Genomic DNA, 17,505 nt, shown 5'->3' on the forward strand with positions numbered 1-17,505 from the left:
TCGAGTGCATGCTTCACTGCGGAGCCATCCCATTTATTAATTTTAACCACCTAAAAAGTAAGAAACATACATTGAAATACATACATGACGTGTACAAGCTTTAAGCACTTATATACATTGTATAATTTCATGCAACTAATATTTTTAACGTTAATGTATGTATATTTACTTCTTCGTTTGATTGATTTTTATCTTCTTTTTTAGTCATTTTGACAATATTTTGACTTTTACAATATTTCTTTTGCAAAATACTAGAACTCCGACACGACGACAACAAAACTAGCCGCTACTTTTTTCTGAGAGAAATGACAGATAATTATTTTAGCTATGTTCAATATAATGCAAAAGCAGGTATGTTATATTTTATTAAGAAATGCTTATTATAATAACTAAAGCATAGATTTTAGTTTGCTGTGTGCGTATAAAATTAAGTTGCATACTAATATTTATCATTATAATCAAATAGTTATTTTTACTTAACAAAAACCTTAAGCGAAGTTAACATTTAAGAAACAGGCCGTGTGCAAGTTCAAGTAAATTGATGGTAAATTTAGCGAAATAGTAAATTATGTCGGTATGGTAGAGATTGTTGGTATTTACCAGAATTTCGAGTAGGGTAAATTAGATAAAAATTAAGTACATTAGATGTTACTATTATGAAAATTTTATACAATGTTTAATAAATACATAAAAAAATTTGATAATTTTTAACCAAAAATAATATATAAGTGCAATAAATAAATATTTGTATAAGTGCCTGCAAAAAATCTCTAGGAAATTTCAATTTACTTCACCTCAATTTACTCGAAATGGCTTCACCTACCTCAATCAAAAGCTATCTACATCTTAACCCATGTATTTGTCTTGTAAACCTTACATATTAACTTTACATATTAGGTCTGTTCCACGAGCTACTCATAGTAAAACATAAGTAAAAGGGAAGTAAAATTTACACAAAAATACTTGAAAATTTGCTGGTGGAACGCGCTTGTGTATACACAGTGTTTACTCAAAGTTACTATAAGTAGCTCGTGGAACAGACCTATTATCTGCTTTCAGGTCCTAACGTGCCACAACAACAACCATTTTTAATTCTGAACCCATAGCAAAGTGTATTAATTAAGTTCAACAATTATAAGTGTAAACACAGAGGCAATTAAAATTTCATAGTCGTAACTTAACTCTTACGGGATTACTGACCGTAATTTCGTAGACTTAATAATAACACTGACTTATGTCATGCTTAAATTGTAATTGGTGTTGAAGTAGATCTATATTGTACGAGTCATGAAAGGAATTACAAAATACGACGACTAAGCGCCGCACACCACTACTTCTAATAGGGACTATAGCATCTAGTATGTGTTCGACAACCGTCATGCTTAAGTATTAATTCATACTTAAGCAAGATTTTAGATTTAAGTAACGATTTTGAAATCGGTTTAAATTATTATAGTTTCTTAACTAACACCTAACAAAATTATTTATTAATAGGGAATTTAAAAGTTTGTGCATACATCAAACGCTACTTTATATTATAAATAATACAACTATTAAATGTTTTTATAATAAGCAAGCATAAAAATATGTTTATTTTATATATCAAAATAATTTTTAAAGATTTACAAAAATGCACAATAAAAACAGACTAAACAAAATAAAAACAATATTTAATAAAAATTGGAATAATTGGAAGTAAAATAAAATATTTTACATTGACTTCATCTGAGCCATTAAATCTTCTAAGTTTACTTCATCATTAACGACACTTGTTGTTTCTTCTGCTTCACTACTTTTTACGGGACCTTCATAAGCGAATTTCAAACCTGTTCCAACTGCATCACTTGTATTCGTCGTATCCAATTCTGGCTGTGAATCATCCACCAACTCAATCCCCCATTCATTTGCTTCGTGTAAAGGACCTGCCTCTTCCACAACACTCTCTTCCACTACTGGTTTCGGCCGTGCTTGATATTCCTTCTGTCTCTCTTGACACTGTCGATCATCGCATTGTGAATTCGGTTTCAGTGTCATACGAGGAAAAAAGTCATTCATTGCATTATAGCCCAGATAATTGGACACTTCTCCAAAATTAAGTAAATATTTTAGTGTGTTTTGCACCAGCATACCCGCCGTTATGCCCATGGTAGTCGGTAATGATGCCGCACAAACACCCTCTCTTTTCAGTGTACGTTCATCAATATTTTCTGCAACTACTAAGGGTGGCGCACAGGCAAAGCAAGCTGTTTCACCCGGTCTTATGAATTGTATATGCCCAGAAACAGCATTTTCCGATACTCCAGACTCAAACCAGTACAATCCCAGTTCGTTACAAGCTGTATTGATAGCCATGCGGGCCTCAAAATTATCAACACAACTCAGGACTAGATCAACTGGCTTGTTATCTTCTTTGCCACCTGTTGCTATTGTATTTAGAAATTTATCAAACGATTCCACTGTTGTTATGTTATAATTATGCGTTTCAATTTGCACATCGGGATTGATAAATGTAAGTGTACGTGCTGCTGCTTCCACCTTAGATAAGCCAGCTTGATCAGGTGTAAAAAATAATCGATTCATATTTGCTAGCTCAACTTTGTCATAATCAAATAAAATAAGTTTGCCAATACCACACCTGAAAGTTAATTCTAAATAAAGTTATTCAGGATAATTAATAAACACAACAATTAACCTTGTTAACATGTCTGCGGTCACACTGCCAACACCACCCACACCCACTACAGCTACGGTTTTGTCTCTTATCTGTTCGTATTCTTTCACTATTCCCATACGTTGTAGGGCCATGAGCCTACTATAAGGGTTAGAGTCAACTACCTCAGCGGACATTTTCTCGATACGATCTCGGGAGGCAGGCGCATCATTTTTAATTTGTTCTAGCTCCTGTTTCAATTCAGCAATCTTTTCTCTCAATGCTTCTATCGCAGACATGTTCTCCAAAAATATTCACAAATTTGTTTAAAATTGTTTTGTTGATGTGTCACTTTCACTGTTTGCATATGCAAACACTAGAACATATGTTCGTGGCTGCTGGCATATCATTAGCCGCTGTAAGAAAAAGGCATAAGAAGAAGGCGTAAAAAAAGGAAAATTTTAATTTTTTTTATTACAATTCTTTATATTTTGCATAAATTCAATTAGATTAGCTTTGTCTTATTTTTATATTTCTTCTTTATTAATTTAGTGATATATTAATTGATATAGTGTATTTTGATCATACAATCATTGTATCACATATAGAGGGCGGTGTTGCAATTTTCTTACTAGCATTAGGTGTGATGTATAGAATTATTTATTTCGTCTGTATGATATAGGTCACTAATGAATTTTGATTAACCGTACAAAGAGCTGCGTTGCTTTTTAACTAAAATAAAGGAAAATTATGTAAAAAATGTCAAATGCAATATTGCAAAATATATTTCCAAAAAGGGAAATGATCGAAAAATCAACAAGTCTGAAGTAAGAATAAATAAATAACTGATATATAAAAATATATAAATCACTTTATACATCAAATATATATTACAATATCATAAGGATTTATTTCAGTTGGATATCAACTCAAATGTAAATAAACAAAAGCTCTCCTAGAACTTTCACAATACTTTCTGATATATAAAAGTTCTTTTACATACATAAATCAATTTATGCCAGTGGAAACAACCAAAACCTAATTTAATTACTATTAACTATTTTAACTATAGTGGGATAAGTTATTATAAAACTTCCAGAATTTGCAATTACATTTTAAATGAATGTTAAAATGCTTAAATAATACATTTATTTGCCAATATGTTTTTTTTTGCAATCAATTAAAACATTATATACCAGTATCTGAACATAATTCTGTTCCTACCTATAAAAAGATTATATTTCAAACTTTGAACCAAAATCTTTCCCTAATCGCTTTTATAATTTAAGATATTTTAAGTATAATTCAATTCTTACTACTTCAAGACGTTTTAATTCAAAAATTAATCTTTTTTAATAAACCTTAAAGTAATTAAAATAATTTCAGAAGAACACTATTATTGATTTATAACAAGATATATTATTTGCTTTATTTAAATTAAAAAAATGTGATTAAATGCACAAAAAAATTATATATTATAATCTATTTTGCTGTGTGTAGTGTTTTTCTAGGCTTAAGACGCACACGGAAACCTTCTTCACGTTTCAAAATGATGTCGGCTTGAAGTCTAAAATCGGCTTCTGTTAAATCTGAATAAACACGATAATGTCTCAAAATTGTGGATAGTAAAATTTTAAGCTTCAACATTGCATATTTACGACCTAAAAAGAAAGAGTACCACGTAAATAGTTTCGTAAATAAATTTTAAATTGATTATGCCTTACCCACACAACTTCTTGGTCCAGCCGAGAATGGTACGAATGCATAATAATGTCGATTTGCTTGACGTTCTGGTAAGAAATTATCTGGATCGAATATATTTGGATTAGGATAAATATTCGGATTGCGATGCAATTTTATTGTAGTGACAGTAACTGTTGCACCTTTAGGTATGACATAGTTAGCTGAAGGTAATTTTAAGTCTTCATGTATCTCTCGTGCAATCAACGGCACGGGTGGATACATACGTAACGTTTCCATTAGACATCGTTCCAAATATTTCATCTCTAAAGTATCTTGAAAGGTAGCAGGTCTATCTGAATTACCAAATATTTCGTCCAATTCTGCTATAACTCTATCCTGTATACCTTGGTGTATACCCATAAGCGAGAGAAAAAATGATGAACCGGCTGCTGTTGTGTCATGTCCCTCAAACATAATGGTATCTACTTGTTCTTTGATTTCTGTATCGGTTAATCCCACACCATTTTGTGCACTTTCCAGCATTAAATCGAGGAATGCCAAGCGTTTCTTTTCACCCACATCATTGTAATCAACATCTAAATCATCTTTCAAACCTTCCGCTTGACCAAACGATAATCCTGCCACAGTTGTTTCCTTTTCAGTTTTCTCTTCCTCAACAATATTGGATTTTTGCTGGTTTTTTTCTTCAATCGGTTTTTCTAAGTCATTTAATGCTAAAGAGCCACGTGTTCCTTTCGCGAAGGCTTCCTTCTTTCTTTTGATGACTTTTGTAGTCAGACCATGTATGATGCCAAGTAGTTTGCCTTGATTCTGGTAGTGCTTGGTGAGTGTAAATAGAAACTCATTGCGCAGAAATAGACTACGGTGACGCATGTGCAATATGTCACACATTTTCATAACAGCTAATGCATATTCATAGCCGGATTTATCTTGTGTCTTCTTTGATACACCCATAGCGGTTTCTGAAATGAAGATTTTTAATATTGGTTTAGTTCTTTGCATGTATTTATTTGTATTCATATATAAAGAAAAATATTTAAAGACTGAAGAATCTGTAAGGTGTACTGAGACCGCTCCTCCATGAATACAATCTGGTTATTTGGGCAGTCCATCAAAAACAGAAATGTTAGATAAATGTAGATCTATGTAATGTCTACTGGTAGATCTCTTCTTATATGCAAACGTTCTAGCATTATTGCCCATTCGCTTTCGTTTCGTTTTTATTCCTTTCGTCTTCAAAGCAAAGTAAATATTGAAGGTTAGTGAAAACTATCAGTGGGTCTTACAAGAAACTAACTATTAATTGGGTTATCTATTGTAAACAGAAATTTTAAAGAACTATAGAAATGTTTAGCATCTATTAATAGATATTTCCAATATTCACGGTTTTTAGCATCGTGTACCAATTAGTGTCGTTTCGTTTTGAATTCGTTCCTGTACTCTTAAAATCAAGAATAGAGTTGCTCCAGAACTACCAGTATAGCTTATCTTTAGCTTTCCATCGGAGTTTATTCATTTCATTTAAAAATTGCTTCTCCATAGCTACCATACCTACCATAGGTATTAAAAACTGTCAGTGACTCTTACAAGAGATTATCTATTGGTTCTAGAGTTTAGATAATCTATGAAAATTTCTATGAAAATAGAAACGTAAGGCAACTGCAGTGATACATAGTATTTACTAGTACACTTGTTTCAATATCTACATTGGCTGTGAAATCGGTTCTACATGACTTCAGAAAACTATCAGCAACTCTTATGAGAAACAAACTTTGGGTTTTTGTATTAAAGGAATCTGTTTGAAATAGAAATATAAGATAACTGCATAGATGTGCATAGATACTGTACAAATGTTTTCCAGTTTTCAAATATACCGACATCGCTTATGCTATTAAACATAGTTTCGAACTAATATACTCATATATATACATATATATATACGCTTCGAGGTGATTATTAAAAACCAATTTGAATAATTAAATTCAATTAATATGAGTTATTACGATTAAACTATTAAGAGATATTTTGGATAAAGTAACATTTATTTGCCATAAAATATTTATTAGACATAAAAACATTAAATAAATGCGAAACAATTCCTGTTTTGCATCACAAGACCGGCTTAATACGTAAGACACACATTAAGAGTTCGCTGTAGGAAACCTAAGACAACATGCATGATGACAATTAAGTGCTGCCGTGCAAAGGTAATTAAGTTAAGGAAAAATTCAGAAAAAAAATTATACACAAGAAATGGTTATATTGAAAAGAAATATTATAATAAAAAAGATATTATGCTACCGGCAGACGTTATTACACATTAGTGTGGTATCGAAAGTTAATCTGTATATAAGCTATTGGGAACTTCGACTGAAAGTTTTTCTCAATATAATACATTGGACCTTGCTACCATATTTGGTGTGTTGTACATCTTTCAAATGTTCCCCATGAGATGTCTTTGATTTGGTTAGGTTAGACGCGTACTGATAGTTATCAGCACTTTCAATCGGTGGCATATATTGCCCATTGTGATGCCCTCAAAGAGTATGCCGGGAGCGGTGAGTTGCTAACCTTTGTTGTCTTCTATCCTTATTAAACCATTTGGTTTTCCAAAAGATGTTAAGGAGATCATAAGTTTACTTTCGTTATCTCTTCCAGACCTGTGAAAAAATGATCCCCAAGACATTAAAGTCGCCTTATCTGCAGTCTTGAACAGAAACACAGGAAGTGGTTGATGGATTCTTCCTCGTCTTGGCAACTCCTGCATAATCCACTTGTTGGAATTCGCCACCGTCAGAGCATAGACGCAATAACACAATGCACTGTTAGCACTCCAGTAAGTACACGAACTGCAGGTTTGCTGAAGCCTAAATGGTTTTTCGTTTTATTTTTGTTCAAACTAGGGCATAAGGTTCTAGCGATCTTACAGTCATCGCGGTTAGTCCATAAATCGTTAATAACCATATTGGTGATTCCCTCTATGATTTTAAATAGTTTGCATATCGGTGTTTCTACTGATGGGATGTCGTACAGTACTCAACCATTTTGAAGTAATTTGTTGGCATACAGTTGGCAATAGTTCGTTGATAACTGTGACAAAAAATTGTAATTATGTGGCTATAGTTATGAACTGAAGCAGCTATCAAACAATTAGACTATCTTTGCTTTGTCTTAGCATAATGGATGAGATGACTTGGCTTCGCTATTTAAAAACCTGATAATACGAGTAGTACACTTAACGAATTCTTTAGAGGAAAACAAATTGCCTGGAGTTAAGATGAAGATGGCGAAATCCATTCCTGGTAGCAATAGAAGTAGACTCAAGAATTATGAATATACGACATTACCAAGTCAAAACCATAGACTGTGATATTGTTAAAAGAGTCCTAATCCACAGCGAGTTGAAGTATCTAATAATAAAGATGATGAAAAAGAATAATGATCCATTTACAGCATAAAGATCAGAATAACTGAATAAATCATACGTATGACAAGAGTATAATAAGATAAGAGTTCCTACTCTCTATACCTGAAAAACTCTGGTATTGTAGAAATTTTGACAAGAAGATCCAATCTACAGAAAGTTGAAATATCTATTAATAAAGATAATGAAAGAAACACAAAAGGGCGATTTATAATTTGAAGGCCAGAGTAATTGAATCAATAAAAAATAAAAGGAATAGTTCGTACTGTCTGTACTTATAAAGATCACATCAGTAACTTTAAACTGAAAATTCTCCCTATGGATATAGCAGCTAAACATCTATACTCCAAGGTTATTTATAACCATTTTTTGGAAAATCTGGGTAGATTCCAAAGCTTGGCTGATGAATGCCGGCTCAAAAGACTTTGGACTGAATAATCGCTTAATCTTAAAAGACGTTTGGAATATGTTGTTTGAATTGCTAGGCGAGCTATCCCAACAATGTGATGTATCAGTTTATTCACTTGGAACTCTATGCAAATACAATAAAACTTAAATGCTTTTGCTTTTACGGGTAATGTGAGGATAATAAAATTGGCTCTTAACCAAGACTTAGATTTATAGGTTTATAATTATTTAAATGAAGTGCTCATATATATCAATGTACGAGACGACTTGAGGTTAATTAAAAAAATCGATACAATCTCATGTGAGGAAAAATAGTAACTATGAGTTATGTAACACGTAATCGGTCAGTTGAAACTTGTTTTATTTTCTTCGTCCGACTTTTCCACAAGTGCCACTTACCCACTTACCCAACAAAGTTTTTATAGCAACGAGTTTTTAAGAGTGAAAAGTTTGATCGCAGCCCAACATGCTTCGTTTTCATGAAAATGAGAAGAAAACTTGCAACTGCGGTGAGTAGGAAAATCTGAAGTTGAAAATTTATGAAGAAAAGCAGTGACAAGATATTTTGTTGTTTTTTATGAAAATTATGCAATTTTTAGTGCGGTTCATTGTGTTTTCGCAATGGAAAATATATCTCTTTGAATATTAATGAAAATTGACAATACGTAACTTAAAGTAAAAGAAATTGAAATTAGATTTGCATTATAATAACTCATGCTTCAATAAATGCTCGAAAGTTAAATTTTGTTTGAAATGCATTTTCTAAAAAGTTTTAATTAATATGCAACTCATTGGTTATGCATCTCATAAGTGGAATCGGTCGTAATAGGTGGGTTAAAAAATACTGGCAAAGTTTCAAAGTTATTTGAAAAAAAAGTTATTTGCAACTAAAAATACAAAATTTAGTAATGAACCAAATTTAGTGACAAATACAACAACAACAACAACAACAACAATACCAACAATTCGCAAGAGGTTTAAGAATTTATAAATATACACGTAATGGTCGGGGACGTTTCTATGAATTGCGAATTGAACTTCAATTAGTCTCAAGGTGGCGATAATAAAATATGGTCGTTAATATATGTTATAGTACCAAATTAATTTATTTATATATTATAGAGTATATTTATATAGAGTAGTGAGCAGGGACAAGAGGGTCTTACATACTTCGGGCCCCATCCAAAGAAGTGCGATAAATAAGTCTCCAGAATTGAACTTCAATTAGTCTCAAGGTGGCAATAATAAAATATAGTCGTTAATACATGTTATAGTAACAAAGTAATTTATTTGTATAGTAGTGTAGTGAGCAGGGACAAGAGGGTCTTACATACTTCGGGCACCATCCAAAGAAGTGCGATAAATAAGTCTCCAGAATTGAACTTCAATTAGTCTCAAGGTGGCGATAATAAAATATAGTCGTTAATACATGTTATAGTACCAAATTAATTAATTTGTATAGTAGAGTAGTGAACAGGGACAAGAGGGTCTTACATACTTCGGGCGCCATCCAAAGAAGTGCGATAAATAAGTCTCCAGCACGATTAGACGCTATATACTATATATATATTAATATGTGTGAGCTGTAAAGAGTATGACTACCACTTCTGCTTTCGTTGACGCTATAAATTGGTAGAAATGACTGCCATAGCCATAGTATGAATTATTTGAAAAATCCTACATTTTTTCTAAAATGTTAGATGGGTGTATTTAATGCGAATAGAGAATACAGATATTGATCGATGACATTTCTATAAGTAACAAAGTGAGTAACATTTATACTTAAAATGATAATGTCATAATAATATATATTTATTAAGAGTTACATGATTTTGATTTCCGAGCTTAACTAATTTATATCTAGAACTAAAAATATAGTAAATAAACAATATAAACACCACAGAACACATATCGGTAACAAGTTTATACTTTAGAGAAACACAGATAGCTGATATAATTTACTGAACTATCTGAACTTTGAAACCACATAACATAAGCAAAGAAATGCCTATATGAAACCTTAATGAAAGCCACTTTTAACTATAAATGTGAAATTTATTTTTAAGAAAGTGCTGGAACTCAAGAACTTTAGAAATATCTATGACTATTTACAATAGACATGGCACTTGATATGAGAGCAATGGCAATATATCATTAGTAAAAAGTGTCGATGAATAGAGTGCGATGAAGAGAAATATTTGAAGTTACACTGGTTTGTTCACCATATGTTTTCATGTTAAGAAAGAAATGAAGAACTCTTCTTTAGTTTATTTAAGAATCAAACCAAGTTTAAATACTTCACATATGTTATATGTATATTTGCGCTTCCGTTCAATACTTATTGTAGAAGTTGCAGAAACTAGGACGACGAAATGACATACTTTCTCTATGATTGGCTAGATGTGGCTAACAGAAGGAAGAGATTTTTGGGGCAGTACTTTCTTGACAGTTTGTCAGACTGCTTATCAGTAAAACCAAGAGATCTGTTAAACTAAATAAACTAAAAAGGATTATATTGTTTATCAACATGCTATTTTTGGAAGGTATGTTATATCCAAATTGCAAGTAATTGCTAAATATATGAGGCGGTAGGATGTCTATCTATCAAATACTGCAATTAACCAATATCACCAGCCATAATGTAAAAAATATGATATGTTATATATGTTAGTATGATCAAGAAAACTATCTTAAGCTTAAATATTACTTTAAATGAGTATTTTATAGACTCTCTGAATATTAGTATCGTGGTACTGCAGGTATTTAAATACTTTAGTATGTTAATTCTATTTTTAATACTTTAGCCACTATTAAGGTATATTTAGGTAGGTTCAGGTACTGCAACTATATATATGTTAGTATGACCAAGAAAACTATCTTAAGCTTAAATATTACTTTAAATGAGTATTTTATAGAACTTCTGAATATTAGTATTTATATTTTTGTAATTTAATACTTAATTTTCTAGCAAGGAAAATAAATTTATACGATATTTCTTTAGTTAGCTAAAAAATTTAATTAAGTTGTTTGATGTAAGAATTCAATTGACCTTTTTATTTCGCACTTAAACAATATTTTCCTTGTACTTACCGAGGAGAATCTCCACAGTTGCTTCGCTCATGTAATCATGACAGTCAAACGTTTTGCCACCCTCGGCTTGCAGTTTACGCACAACATTGCGTGAGTTCTCATTAAATAAATCAATGAAACTCTTCAAGACATTCAGATGGAATGTGGGTGCAATCAATTTGCGATGGGAACGCCATTTCGAGCCTACGAAAAAAGAGCATATCAAATGGTAAAGTTTAGTAAATCAAAAGTATCCAACAGTGAATGCTGGCAATTGCTTAATTGTGGTTTCACAAAGTTAACTATGACTCTAACTGCAATTAACGGTGCTTATGCAGTAATCATTAAAACAAAGCATGCTTATAGGCGTTGAGCAATTAAAACTATATGTCTTTATTGTGAATTTATTGGTTTGCACCATGCAACTTAAACATTATTTTCATATCGAAAAGGGAGCAACGTTGTTTTGATAAAAATATAATATTTTTTATTTGTATCTACTATCGTCTTCTATTGATTGTACTCGTATATAAGGACCCAATAAAGTCTCTCTACTGCGTTGTACATTTTTTTTATATATATTTTGTTTATGTTTATTGACTGTATTTATAATTATTATATGTATTATTATATATGAAATAGAGAAAATATAATAGCACAGATTGAACCTATAAGTCCCGGAAATATAGTGTAAAAGATGAGAACGAACCCCGAGAGTTAGCGAATGATAGAGTCATATGTGATTCAAGTCCTCAAATCGAAGAAATTTGACTTAGACATAATAAATAGTGCAGACATTAAGAAAATGCGGTGAAAAAGTGTAGGTCTGGACGCAGATCGTAAACCACAAGAGCATGGCTTGTAATGCCAACATAAAAAAGACCCCCCTCGAAGAAAGACGAAAACGGTCCAAGAGGGAATAAGTCTCGCCGAAGAGGAGGTGTTTTAGTCCGTATACTAGATACTAATGTTAGGGAGTCGGGCACACCATTCCGTCGACGATCGGTTTAACGGTGCATAAAGCATTCCACCCCCTCAACACAAAAAAAAAATATATATTATTTGTTGTGTTATAAAATCTTTCAGTCGTACATATAATTTTTGAGTCTTTATTCTTAATCTTAATTTATATTTATGCAAAAAATTTTAATTGCTAAATGAACGCATAAGTAGATACAAAATTTCCACGCTCTATAAAAGTAATTTTGCTGTTGTTATTTTTCTATTATTAAGAATTTGCACAATCTTCACAGTCTTCACAGTCTTCAGCCACCTACCTGATAAGAAAAAAAACTTCTAAATGTTCTGAATGTGCAGTTTTGTACAAGGAAACTAGAAAAAACACACGATAGTGCGGATTGACGCTTTTTCATATCTATCATTGCTCATATAGCGCTCCATATGAATACCCGTATAAATATCTCGCAGAACGTATTTATGATGTCGAGTGTCACTTTGGACAAATGCTCTACTAATTGCTTAAATTTAAATTTATTTAATAATTTAATACTTTTTTGTGTTTTCTTGTTTTCTTGTATTTTTTGTATTTTTTATTATAATTTTAAATGCTTTTCAAATGCTATTTCTGTGTTTAGTTGTTGAATGATTTCTTTGGAGGCAGAGGAACACCCGGAAAATGTGTGTCATGCGATTTGGCGGTTACTGGGGCGAGCATTGATTGCTTAAATTAAATTATTTCATTTTGTTGTGCTTTTTTTACGAAAAAAAAAATTTATTTTAAAACATATATTAAATCAGTGAAATTTATTTTTCTTGCGGCATGAAAGCGCCATTATAATAATAAAATATTTAAATTTATATCATTAGATTACTTAGTCGTTGTCTAGACAAAAGACTTTAGGATATTGAACTTGTGGCACAATTTGCAAATTAACATATTAAATAATTATTAATAAATAAAAAATAATTATTTTAAAATAAAAAAAATATTCTTTTTTATAAATATTCAGACAATATAAATAAAATTTAAATATAAATATTAAGTGAGTGTATAATAAAATAATATATTTTAAAATTATATGTTTATAAATTGTACATACCTAAATAGACATTAGAGCTTAAAAATTATCCACAAAAGTTGATCCGCTACTCACCCCCGCCATAACAATCCTCAAGTCCACTTCTGGACTCTCAGGAAGATATGCTGATTTAAGGTCCGTCATCAACTAAAAGACAAATAAATGATATGATTTTTTAGCCTAGTTAAAGCCTAGTGTGGGGTAGTGATTAACCCCCCAGTCATTATAGAGTAAAAGTGCGTAATAGCACTAACTCAAGAAGAAGAAGAAGAAGAAGAAGAATGTTTATAAAATCCGAATGTCAAATAAATATTTCATATATATTAATACAAAACATTTTATTTTAAAATTACTATTAAATGAAATACTATAAAAAATAGTAAAAATTTAATTAATAAAAAATAATTATTTTAAGTTAAATAAAATATTCATTTTGTATAAATTCACTCAATATAAATAAAATTCAGTTATAAATGTGAGTGAATAATAAAATAATATATTTTTAAATTTATATGTTTATAAAATTCGAATATCAAATAAATAACTCATATATATTAATACAAAACATTATATTTTAAAATTAATGAATTAGATTAGAGTAAATTTTTTAAAAATTTAATAAATAAAAAATAATTATTTTAAAATAAATAAAATATTTTTTTTATAAATTCATAAATGTTCAGTGAGTGAATAATAAAATAATATATTTTGAAGACTATGTGTTATATGCATACAAAATCCAAGTATCAAATAAACAACTTATATACGTTAATACAAAACATTATATTTTAAAATTAATGATATGATATTTTTTATATATTTAATAAATGTATAACAAATATAAATTTCGTGATTTAGTAATAAATAAAAAAATATAACTTAATAACACGCAATAAATTTATATAAAAGCTGACATCTCCACTTTAAAAAAAGATAAGGTTAGTTTAATCTAGCTGGCTGTAAGCCACGCATGGACCTATCAGTCTTAGTGATACCACATAGAGTTAAACATCCTTACGGTTTTTATAGTAGATATTTTTGCAAATGTAAAGAGCGTTTAAAGCTTTCTTTCTGAGACAGAGCCACAAAACATTTTTCGAAGATTTTTTAGATCAAACCTTAGTGTACTTTGAATCCAGACCCTGTGTTCATACGGCTTTACTGTGCAATAGTTTTTGGCAATCACCTGAAATGATCACATGCGATTTTTTTTACTTCACGAAATTACTTCGGGGAAGATGTTTTGAATCCCTTGCGGGCATAAAAGAAAAAGTGCTTTAATAATTTAAAAATCATATCTCAATCAGCCTACGAAATATGTATAAGGAATTACTTCAAGCACTATCGTAGTTTTATTACACTCGATAGAACCTACTTTGTAATTTATTTAGACTGATTGTTAAATTTTTTGCTGTTTTATTTAATAGCTTTAGATACTTTCTGCACAAAAACTGTACATATAATGGCTAATAGTTAGAAATTGACAAATATGCACTTCTACTTGTTTTTGAGCTCACTTATTTTTTTTGAATATATGAACTTGTCAATTGTACTTCTATATACAGTATTTTTATCAATAATATATAAGAAAAACAAATATATATATTTTTGTTTACCTGTACTGATTAGTAAACCATCACCCAACCAGGGTTTAAAAAATTTGTATTCCGATGCTTTGTCGATATATACTTGACTGCTGAGCAGAACTTCGACATCTCTGGGATCATAAATAAATACCACCAGTTTGGGTCCAATCCACATTTTAGCGACATGTTCAAATTCTGCAGTTTTCCGTATGACAGTTTTGAAAACAGCTTAATAGAGAGTAAATGTGAAATTATAATTTACTAAATTATGAATTTTATTTTAATGTGTGGAATTCTATAAAATGGAACACAAATACCAAACCTCAAAAGCTTATCGTGAGCAAAAAAAAAAAAATAAATAAATAAAATAAATTAATACAAAGTGAAAAAAATGAAAAAAATGTTTGAAAAATTTAAATAACAAAATATTATTATTAAATTTAATATTATTTATTTTTAAATCATTAATTTAAAAATTATTTTGCTTATTAAGTTTTTTTATATTATAAAAATTATTTTTCGTTTGTTACACAACACTAAACACTTTTATAACTACATAATTTATTGATTAATTAAAATTTTATTTTTTAATAAAATAAAATTCTTATTTACTAATTTATTTTATAATAATTTTATTTATTTTTTATTTTATTAATTTTTTATTTTTTTTCACACACATGAACAACTAAGCATAATTAGCACCTACACGATGCGGGCCCCACGTAATCGAATAAATGTCCGACAATAGGTAATCCTTTCGGACCAGGAAGCTTTGCGGCTAGCCCATATAAATGGCTTCTAGATAAACGCCAATAAATGAACCACAGTGTAATGGTGGGCAGCAATAAAAAATAAAAAATGCTGCTAGCGGAAATGAGTGCTGGATCTTTTAATACTTCCAAAGTCATTTTAATTTATTTTAATTAACACACTTTTGTTGTCTAAGTACACGTCAAATACTAGTAAATTGAAAACTGATGAAGTTTTCCTTGTTATTCGCAAAAATAATTCATAAAAGACATTAAGTTTGATTTATTTAAAAACTTTTCAATTTTATGAATATTTTCTTCTTTTTTCTCTAATTTCCGCACCGTTTAAAAATTACACAAATCCAAAATGAACGTCCGCGATAAACTGTAAAAGTGCGCCAAAGTGCGGTGCACTTTTATAGTTTAATCGGTTCTCTGATCTCGACTTAGTCTACGAATCGCCATAATCACTGCTCGCCATAAAGCTGTGGTACTACACGTACATCTGTGTGCCCATGTTAGATACTTTTTTAAATAAATTTGCAATTTTCATTGCAATTTCTCTCAAATCAGTGCCGAAGTGAGATACGAGCACAATAGTGAGAGCTTGTGTAGATTGGCTTCGACCACTCTCACTTTTAGTTACGCATTTCTAAATTGCCTGAATAAAAATCAACATGTGGAGCCACCGCCACAGACAGAAGAGTATCTAGTATCTTTTTTCAGTATTAGGTTTAACATTACATTTATGAAATATTATGTGTACTCAGGAATATATGCAGATATATAAATATTTCACTTCTGAGGTAACTTACCATACATGTTTTAGGCGAATTAACTGTAACTGTAACTTAGCATACAATTAAATCACTATTCCAGTTTATACAATTATAGTTACATGTATCTACAAGTTATGTTATTTATTAAAATTGTTGGTTTTAGTAATATCAATATATTTTTTTTTTAATATAATTTTTTTTTTTATTTTTTTACAAAATTGTACGATTTTAGTGATCCTTTTTGTGCTGTATTGTCAATTTGATTAGGTTCAATTTTTTATTTAGGTTACAGTAAAATGTATAGTATAGTACGAATTTTAAATGGAATAAATAAGTATCATGATTGATAAATGATTAAGAAAATAAATGTAAAAAAATAATTTTACATAAAAAAAAAATATGCAAAATTAAGATATGATATAATAAAATATAATTGAATATAATTATTAAAATTAATTAATACCAAATAAGCACAATTTATTAAAACAAAAAAAAATTATAAAATATAATAAAAAGTATTTTAATATAATAAAAAGTTTTTAGTATAATTTTGTATTAATATCTCATGTTTTATTAAATTTGTTAATTGATTTTTACTCAAAATTAATTTCAATTCTCATAAGAAGTAATTTCTCTTAATTAAAAATATTATCGAATCACAAACTCACTCGGAGGCTTCAAAAGTTTGCCATGCTTTTCAAACATACGTACAATACCGGCTTCTTTCCCCAACCATGAAAGAAGGCCATTGTCTGCCCCATTGCCAAGTCTGGCAAATCCAAAGCTATAACCTGGCAGCTAACGCCCCATCTCCCTCCTAAACTCTATCAGCAAGCTTTATGAGATATTCATAGCCGACAAACTGAAGGCCTTCTCCTCGGAGAACGACATTCTCCTCTCGTGCCAGAGTGGCTTTAGAAGCCAAATCTTTACACTCTTCAACATCTCCAAAGCGAGGTATGCGTTGGCCTTTACAATAAGCGCCTCACTGTGGTAGTAAGTATTGTTATTAAGAAAGCCTTTGACATAGTATGGTTCGAAGATTTGATCCACAAACTCCCTCCAGGGAAGTTCGACTTCCCTCCAACACTCTGCAG

The 17,505-nt window shown here is 30.3% G+C and overlaps 2 protein-coding genes across 2 annotated transcripts; both read right to left on the bottom strand.

Annotated features, from left to right (window-relative positions):
* Positions 1-1,644: 1,644 nt before the first annotated feature.
* On the bottom strand, positions 1,645-3,050 carry LOC119663160 (ubiquitin-like modifier-activating enzyme 5). The gene is made up of 2 exons (XM_038072825.1): positions 2,693-3,050; positions 1,645-2,635 (listed from the first exon to the last, which is right to left on the bottom strand). Exons 1-2 carry the CDS (start codon positions 2,947-2,949, stop codon positions 1,711-1,713), a joined length of 1,182 nt encoding a protein of 393 aa, XP_037928753.1. The 5' UTR covers positions 2,950-3,050; the 3' UTR covers positions 1,645-1,710.
* A 1,027-nt stretch (positions 3,051-4,077) lies between these two features.
* LOC119663159 (cytochrome P450 4g15-like) lies at positions 4,078-15,921 on the bottom strand. Its single transcript, XM_038072824.1, has 5 exons — positions 15,587-15,921; positions 14,911-15,108; positions 11,277-11,459; positions 4,375-5,316; positions 4,078-4,311 (listed from the first exon to the last, which is right to left on the bottom strand). The coding sequence occupies exons 1-5, from the start codon at positions 15,786-15,788 to the stop codon at positions 4,133-4,135; spliced, it is 1,704 nt and encodes a 567-aa protein (XP_037928752.1). The 5' UTR covers positions 15,789-15,921; the 3' UTR covers positions 4,078-4,132.
* Between the last annotated feature and the right edge of the window lie 1,584 nt (positions 15,922-17,505).

This window comes from Teleopsis dalmanni, unplaced genomic scaffold, assembly GCF_002237135.1.
Source record: "Teleopsis dalmanni isolate 2A unplaced genomic scaffold, ASM223713v2 unscaffolded_contig_0173, whole genome shotgun sequence".
Lineage (NCBI taxonomy): Eukaryota > Metazoa > Arthropoda > Insecta > Diptera > Diopsidae > Teleopsis > Teleopsis dalmanni.